Here is a 9,113-nt window from a genome sequence, read left to right on the forward strand (position 1 = left end):
GGTTTTTAATAGTAGCCCGGATAGATTTGAAAGGCGTTTTCGTGTGTGAAAACGCTCCGCGTCCACAGTAGCGTTTTCAGTCATTTTCACAGAGTTGTGCGTCCACATTGAAACAGCCGAAAACGCTGACGTTCCAGTACTGCTCATATGTGAAACCCAAGATGATTTGACCTGCCTCATTTCTGTCTGCCGCTTATTTACTTTCCGGCTCTTTGAAACGTCGCAGCAAAATGTTGAGGAAAAGCACCAAGTTTTTTAAATGGAATAACAATGAGGTACAGTTGTTGCTGCAAGTAACACAAAAGTACAAAGTTGCAAAAGCGAGTGAAAGTTAAAGAATTTGAAGAAAAGCTATTTGGAGCATGTACAGACTGATATTAATCTTTAATAGGCTGTCAAAATTGAGAGCAAACAAAACCACTGCTGTATAATGCCCTCCGCTATCTTAGGCTACGTTCACACTGCAGGTCTTAATGCTCAATTCCGATTTTTTGATCAAATCCAATTTTTTTTGTCTGCTTGTTCACACTACAAATAAAATGCGACAGCAAACGTGCTCTAGTGTGAACACTTGATGCGGCCCGCATGCGCAAAAGAAGATGTCATACACAACGCGCTCTGTTTAGACCCAAAGCAAACAATATTGTTTGACTGATGGCCCTTAATAGAAAGACTTCAGACTTTACGTTTCCCAAATTTTGCTTTAAGTTATTTTGTTATTTACATAATAATGTAGATAACCTAATAATGATCCTTATTGCTGTTTTAGAGAGGAGCGGTGCTTCAAAGGATAGTTGCAGATTTCTGTCAGAATCTGCAGATTATGCAGTACAAATAAAATGTTCACGTTGTCTTTCCAACAGTTTCACTAACATCTACACGGGATGGCCAGGAAGCGTTCGCGATGTCTTCTCGGGCGCTTCCCCGGCGCTGATAATTGGCGTCTGTCTTGTGTCAGTGACGTAAAAGACGGATTTAATGCGACATGACCGTTCAAACAGCAGTCGCTTTCTAAAACATCAGATATGTATCGGATTCAGTACCACATACGAAATCGGATTTGAAAATATCGGATTTGTGCCGTTCACACTGTCATACCATGATCGGATATGGGTGGCATAGGGTCAAAAAAATCGGATTTGATGCGCTTTGCCTGCAGTGTGAACGTAGCCTTAGTTTAATTGATCACATGACTGCATCATGCGTCATCGTTTTAGAAAGTCTCCATTTTCGCTGTCCACACTGCCACGGAAAGCACCCTTTTGAAATGTATGTGTTTTCAAAACGCTGTGTTTTCCATCTGTGAAAACGCCATCTCAGTGTGGATGGGAGGCCAAAACGGAGAGAAAAGGATGCGTTTTCAAACGAAAAGCCTTAGGCTTTGTCCACACATCCACATGTACCCGGGTATTTTTGAAAACCCATATTTTTGCACCTTTAGTCCACACGTAAATGGCGTTTTTGGTCACTGAAAACTGAGATTTTTGAAACCACCTGCCAGGGTGGAGATTTTCGAAAACTCCGTTCCTCCAGACAAGCGCAGCGTCAAATGTGTGCGCCTTTTTTGACGTCACACTGTGCGCTATGTTATTGTTTCGGTGAAATGGGATGCCAATGTTCACATTTTGGACAGAGAGGACAGATGGTTTGAAAGAGGAGTGAAAGAAGCCATTTACGTTCACTGTGAGCGAACGTCTTTGAACAGAGGGTGGTTTACGACACCAACTGTCTGCCATCTATAATCCAGTTTTGAGTTCCCTCCCCCAGACGCCTTAACGCCCACTCACTTCCTGGGCCATCTGACCTCAGGAAATTGCATGATAAGGTGGTGCCAGGTTTCACAATGAGCTCACCTGAAACCCTGGCTGATTGGGACCCACACCCATTTTCACACCATGATTAGAGGATCATCGGGGGGTCCTTTTGTCCCTCTTTGGGGGGATACTCCCACTGGGTTTAAATCTGGGACTTTCCGCCATTTGACCTTAGAACTGAAGAAGCTTCTAGGATGAGAGGTGAAATGTCTTCAAGCAGCTTAAAGAAGTCCAGACGCTTTTCTTTGCAAGCTCCTTTGACTACGATGACCTGGATGACTGAGAACCTTCACAGACAAATATGGCATATACATTTTTTTATACAAGTCCCACAATCATATACATCATCTGCATCAATGTGGAAATCTTTTTAACCCTTTGGGTTATTTTTTGGTTCTGGGATCCTCATGTTAGGACTAGAGATGGCACAATACCACTTTTTTATGTCCGATACTGATATTATAAATTTGGATATCGGCAGATACCGATATGAATCCAATATAGTGTGTTTTATAATCAATAAAACTGTTTTTTTAATATCTTGCTGCATTTTGTATGGGTCCAAACTCAAGTTAAAAAAAAACACTAATGCTATTTTGTTATACCTGTATGCAAAAAATACACTGCACCGAAAATATTTCATAGTTCAGCAAAACTGATGAATCTAATAAACTTAAACCTACTCCATCCTCCCTATTCTGGTATTTAAAAGAATAAGCAACCTAACTAATAGGGTTACAAACTCCCAGCAAAAAATAAATAAAAAAAGGGAACCACCCCCCACCTCATGATGCTTAATCGACGTAATCAACTTTAATTTGATGCAGTGTGAAAAAAATGCACAGAAATCAATTATTTTTCTACAATATTTAATAGATTCAACATCTTTCTTCAACAGAATTGCAGAATGCACAGGTGGTACCTTCCCAAAGGAAAAAGTACTATAGCTTACAAGGGTATATTAGACTTAATAGTTACTATATACAGTAATGGTCTTCTATACTTTTTACATCAGATTAAAATTTTGGGTGTAAGATTCAGATAATTATTTATTAAAAGCCAGACATTTTAAAAGAGAATAAGAAAGAAAAGTATATATTTGTGCCCCCCTTTTCCCTGTTCATGCCCTATCGGCCCCCTGGCTAAACTTTGCTAGATCCGCCCCTGCACAGTTACCAGCCGTCAGCTACATAGAAAAAGATCCTGGTTTAGAAAGTAATGTTAAATAAATTCTAACAACAGATTATCAAGCTTAAACATGGTGCTGTTGTTCAGCCGCTTGTTTCCTCTTTCTGGCAGGAACAAACAAGAGAGACGGACTCGCGACAGAAAAGCCGATCAGCTGATCATTAATCAGTTTCATGATTTAAGTAGCAGCAGGAGAGGGAGGGGGAGAGAAGAGGCAGTCGCTCCATATATCGGTTGTTAAGCTTAACGCTGGAATGCTTTACAAACATTCAGAGATGAACTTACACACTTGCTTTACTTCTCTCTGGGATCACTTTCTTGGAGATGAAATGCCGGTTTGGTGGCGAGGCTCCAAATGCTCAACCAGACCGTGACAGGTCCCGCACGCCACAGCCGCTCTATCACTTGATGCATAATGCTCCGACGTGCTACGGTTATGAGCCGAGTTACGCCAGGTCGCAAGTTTTGTGAGGTGCTTTTTTGATATTTAATGGATCGGATTACATTTTTTATTTCTCTCCGATATTCGATCCAGTAATTTAGGTCAGTATCGGACCGTCCATCTCTAGTTAGGACCTATGAAACACATCGTGCAGACTCTTGGATGTTAGAAGACAACTGATGCTGCTCATGAATAAGACTAAAGGTAGGAAGGTGTCCTTTATAACTAAACCTTAAGTTTTATATCATAGTTTATAATATAGCACGTGTATTTCAGTAATAGCTTCTTTATTTCAGTATAGTGGTGTGCGACTCTTACCAGTTTGTCCTTGAAAAATCCACACGAGTCCAGATTTCCGAGGACATGGCACGTGGAGTCTGATACTCCTATAAGTTATCCAAGTCATCCAATTCTTTTGTAAAGGAAAAACAAACATTCATGTCTCCGGTAAGTTATCTCAGGGACAACTGTTTAATTCATAGCAGCTTCTGCAGTAACCATGGTAACCACGGACACTGAGCGGATGGTCCGATGCAGGTCAGACTTTGGGAAGTTATCCTTCAAGTTTCTGAAAAAAAGGCTCCTCAGCTGTGCGGCTGTTGTCAGAATATGTTTTATATGAGCAGCGTGTGATGCTCACTTCACTGAATGAAGAGCAAACAGTTAGTTGCATTGTTACGAGAACATGCGCGTATTAATTTCATGATTTATTAAATGTATAAATGTTAATATAGCTACATGCAAAGAAATCAAACGGTGTCCATAAATTATGTTTAATTTTTACATTTTTTGAGTTAATCTGAAATCATACAGTTAATCTGTATGATTTCAGATTAACTCAAATAGATTTTTACAATTTTGTTAGATTTCAGTTATACACTCAGACAGATTGCAGTCAGTGGAATTTAAAAGAGTTAAAATGATATTTTGTATCAGCAAAACAATACATTTATTTGATTTATTTTTAGTCTAGCACTGAAATTTAGAATTCAGCAATACACAGAGCTCAGCTTTATTTGGAAGGTTATTACATTTGCAGTGGATTTAAATGCTGCTCCCCTTAATGAGACCCAGGTGTCTCATCTCCCGAGGGCGTGGGCCGAGGGCGTGAACCCACAGTGAGTTCCGCCCCAGCGAGAGAGAAGAGGAAGAGAAACAGAGAGGGCTGATCAGCGTGCAGCTGATCCGCCTGGCCGTGACACAAAGAGGCTTGCCTGGGCCATGAAACGCTGCCAATGGACTACTGAAGACTGGAAGAAGCTATAATGGACTGATGAATAAAAATTTGAAATCTTCGGTTCATCACGCAGGATCTTTGCATGCTGTTGAGTAGGTGAAAGGATGGTTCCACAGTGTGTGGCATCAACTATCAAATATGGAGGAGGAAGTGTAATTGTCTGGGGGTTTTTGGGTGGTACAGAGTGAGAGGTACGCTGAACCAAAACTACTACAACAGCATTCTGCAGCATAATGGAATATTCTCTGGTATGCGCCTAGTTGGTCAGGGGTTCATCCTACAGAAAGATAATGACACAAAACATAAGTGCAAGCCAGGCCAGAACTACCTCAGGAAAAAATAAAAGATGATAAGCTTGAAAACATGGAGTGTTCAGCACAGTCTCCAGACTTAAACCCCATCGAGCTGGTTTGGGATGAAAGGACAGAAGAGTGAAAACAAAGTAACCTACAAGTTCCACACATTTATGGGAACTTCTGCAACAGATATGGGAAGAACTTTCTGAAGAACATTTGATTTCTATTGTAGAAAGAATGTGACCAGTGTTTTCAGCGGTTATATCTGCCAAATGTGGCTACATTGATGACACAAAAGTTTAGAATACATCTTTCTCTATAAATTGATTACATGATTTCCTTTTTAACTCCAGCATAATGTAGTTGTTTCTGGCCTGGATGTAGTTTCCACTTCACAATAGTCCTCCTTTTGTGCAATGAAAATAAAAGTAATGTCCATATCCACCGTGTAGACTGCGCCACCATTTTCCTATTCCAGCACACAAACTAAAATGTGTCTGACCTGTACTATATAAAGCTGTGTGTAGCACTCTCAAGGATTGATGTAGGCATGATGTAGAGTTATAAAACAGGGTTTGTTCTGGTCTTGACAACCTGTGAGAACTGCTCACAGACAAAAACAATAAAATAAAAACATCACATCAAAATGCACTCTTGCACTTAGTGTCAATCAAAAGTCCTTCATCACAGAAAATAAAACATTTAAAATACACAAACCTCATAAGCTGGCATCCATGAGGGGCTAAATAGTCCTTTATGGCCTTATTATCTTACTCTCCATCTTCTTTCTCATTTATTTCTTCTCTTTTTCTAACTTTAAACATTACTTTCTTCATGTGTGGAGCTAACCGCAAGCTGCAGCATGCAGACACCATGTGCCTTAGCAAAAGAGTGCAATTTCAACTTTATTTCTCAAGTAATGCATTATGCTGGGCTGGTATTGGGCAGGCTGAGGTGTTCATGGGCACTCAAACTGTGACGTGAAAAGATGATAAATAAATGACTGCATGACACAGCTGGGAAGAAGATGCTATGATTTTTTTTATTGGTGAAGCTGGACAAAAGTATACAAAGGAATGGAAAAAAATCATAAAACAAATCAAAACATTTTCACCTCACCATCGTAACATCATACTGGTCTATATTCACTGACACTCAGTCACATAGGCAGTATAGGAGAATGGAATAGATGAAAAACACATTTTCATTATTTAAAAAGCAATCGATAAGATGATTTGAGATTAGCTTGAAATCATTAATGATTTCCCTATTTCTACAATAGGGATTAGGCATTTTCAACACATGATGACCTCAGTGAAAAGTTTGCTTAGCTGGTCTGTGGAGATGACTGGTGACTCTTTCTCCAGTGGGCCTGAAATTAGTGCAAGTCTTTGTGTTAGAACAACATATTATAGTCATCTCACTAAGTTTCTCCCTAAGTCAGGGGTGTCGAACTCCAGGCCTCGAGGGCCGGGGTCCTGCAGGTTTTAGATCTCACCCTGGGTCAACACACCTGAATCAAATGATTAGTTCATTACCAGGCATCTGGTTGGTGATCAGATGTGCATGCCATCATTTGATATAACACCAGTAAACAGAGAAAGTCTTAAATTTAGCCTTGAAATTTGATCTGAACAGTGAGTGAAATTATCCCAGGATGTTCTCCACATGCGAAGGATGTAAAAGTGGTTAGAGTGTGGCATTTACCTTCTTCTAATTGTCGTCTTCCTCTGAAGTTGGGATGAGGGAGGCAGGTGCTGAAGGCACTGCTGGCTTGCGGAGGAAAGGATATGTGAGTTTTTCCCTCACACAGTGCTGGTAGGTGCTGTCACAGTCAAATCCAACTGGACAGCAGTGGTAGCCATCCAGACAACATTTGCCCTGCAAGAAACACTTTTAGTCTCTGAAAAGAATAATTATCATAGCTGCAAACTTGTTTCATGGCAGTGGAAGCTAAAAGGAATTTTATTGCACAAGAGTGTTTAGGCTGACTCACAGGAGAGTAGGGACAACAGGTCCAGCCTCCTTGTGGGTGTCTGCAGCAAGTAGTGCCATCAGGACAGTAGGTGTAACTGTCACAGTGGACCACTGAAGTCTTTATTTGATCTGGGACGTGGCTCTCTTTAAGCTCCTGGAGTGGAGTTCCAGGCAGTTCAGGGGTGTTTGGTTGCTCCGCAGCCTCCTTCTTCACCATGGGTATGGTCAGCCACGGCTGGTCTAATTTCTCACATTTCATGGTAACCAGGTTACAGCGATATCCTGAAGGGCAGCAGTGGAGCAGGTCGGCGCAGCACATGGCCTGCAAAGTAAGTAAGACCAGCAGAACTTTTAACAACCAACAATCAAGTTACTGCACTGACAGAACGTTTCTGACTTACATTAGGATATGAGCAGCAGGCAAAGCCAATTTTAGCCTTGCAGCAGGTGGCGGTGTCTGGACAAGTACTCCCATCATGACACATGATGGAGCATGAAGCAAATCCCCACAGAAACACACCGAATGACAAACACAGAGTGATCCTCAACATCTGGAAGACAGAATCAACATGACTTTGCAGATTTTTTTCTTTCTGAACTAAAAAGGTCAGAGTTTGTAACTTTAATGTGACACACTAAAGTCCAATGTTACCTTGAAGAAATTCAGTGAAGAAATTCAGCAGCTTCCTGTGATGCCTTTCACACTTTCCCCTCTGCTGTATCACACACAGCTCTATATAGTACAAGTCAGACACTCCCACTGAGTAAGAATGAAAGATTAACTTCACGTAACACCCCTCTATCTCGTAACTCTCATATTAAGACAGACAGGTTTTGAAAATTTCTGGAACTGCAAAAGTTCAAATCCACTACTTAACTGCTGTAATTACTCAGCTTAATATACAGTCACCACACGTCCTCATATGACATGATTGTATATCCACAATAACGAAGGAGTGGGTCTGTAAGCCTCACCTATCGATCAACGTGCAACAGAGCTGGCAAAAGTACAGACGCTCTTCAATTTGTAGGAGTACAGATTGAAGTACTGTTTGAACTAATTTACTGAAAGAAATGCAAAAAAGTATATACTTGGAAATTTACTTAATGAATAAAGGGAAAAACTACTAATAATAATAATCACACGTTTTATTTAAAGACTTTCTAAACACTCAAGGACACCTCACACACAATTAAAATTGCTTGTAAAACATAAAAACATAAAGTAGCTTTTCTGCAAATCTTTTGGTGCTAACTGTGCTCTCACTTACCATTTTAATTTAATAATAAAATAATATTAAAACACGGGAATACAAGCTTTATTTCAACTCGCATTGTAATTGTAATGATATACTCAGCTTGAACATTTGCGACGGAGAACACAAGCAAGGAAAACAACAGCTGTATTTGTTGTTGCCTACAGTGTAGATGGGTGACTTTGCATCCACACTTAAACAGAAAAATCGATATACTCCGGGGTTAAAGTGAAGTGAGGGGACATTAAGCTTGGTTCTAGTGGTGCAGTGTGAGGAAATAATCAGAATAATTTCTGTTGTGAGCTCGAGTTGATTTTGTGTTCAGGCTGCAATCAGCTGGCCTGTGCTGCTGCCTTTTGAGGATCCACACAACTGAATTCAACAAGACATTAGCTAATGTTACACAAGCTGACATGGCTGATTTATAAAGATAGAATTCAGTGAGTGAATCTAAGCATCATCAGCTCAAATGTAAATTGATGTCTTTTTTTTCTTTCTTTTTTTAAACCAAAACACCGCAGCTTCTCTGTGCGGGTTCAATTTTGTGCTTTACTGTAAATTTGACCACATTTATTATACAGTGCTCAGCATTTGTCAGAAAACTTTTAGTTCCCTTTCAGAATCAACATTTTCTATGAGATACTACAAAATACTCCCACAAATGTGGGCCATTGACTGCAAACAAGATTTGTGAATTTGCACAAACAAAAAAGTGATTTTCCTAACAAATTCATTAAAGCCCATGTCGCAAAAATCAGTAAACCCCAATTATTGTAGGTGACTCAAAAATTTAAGATGGAAGTGCAACCATCTTACAGAGATGTCCAGGCCGTCCACGGAAGTTAACATCTCGACAGGAGCGTCTTCTGATGAGAAGGGTCGAAGAAATTCGCCATGCAAGTT

General features: G+C 40.2%; 1 protein-coding gene across 1 annotated transcript; it reads right to left on the minus strand.

Annotated features, from left to right (window-relative positions):
* Window positions 1-6,005: 6,005 nt before the first annotated feature.
* LOC111500504 (progranulin-like) lies at window positions 6,006-7,693 on the minus strand. The gene is made up of 5 exons (XM_076879218.1): window positions 7,607-7,693; window positions 7,356-7,505; window positions 6,974-7,276; window positions 6,685-6,858; window positions 6,006-6,349 (listed from the first exon to the last, which is right to left on the minus strand). Exons 2-4 carry the CDS (start codon window positions 7,503-7,505, stop codon window positions 6,691-6,693), a joined length of 621 nt encoding a protein of 206 aa, XP_076735333.1. The 5' UTR covers window positions 7,607-7,693; the 3' UTR covers window positions 6,006-6,349; window positions 6,685-6,690.
* Window positions 7,694-9,113: the final 1,420 nt, after the last annotated feature.

This window comes from Maylandia zebra, linkage group LG22, assembly GCF_041146795.1.
Source record: "Maylandia zebra isolate NMK-2024a linkage group LG22, Mzebra_GT3a, whole genome shotgun sequence".
Lineage (NCBI taxonomy): Eukaryota > Metazoa > Chordata > Actinopteri > Cichliformes > Cichlidae > Maylandia > Maylandia zebra.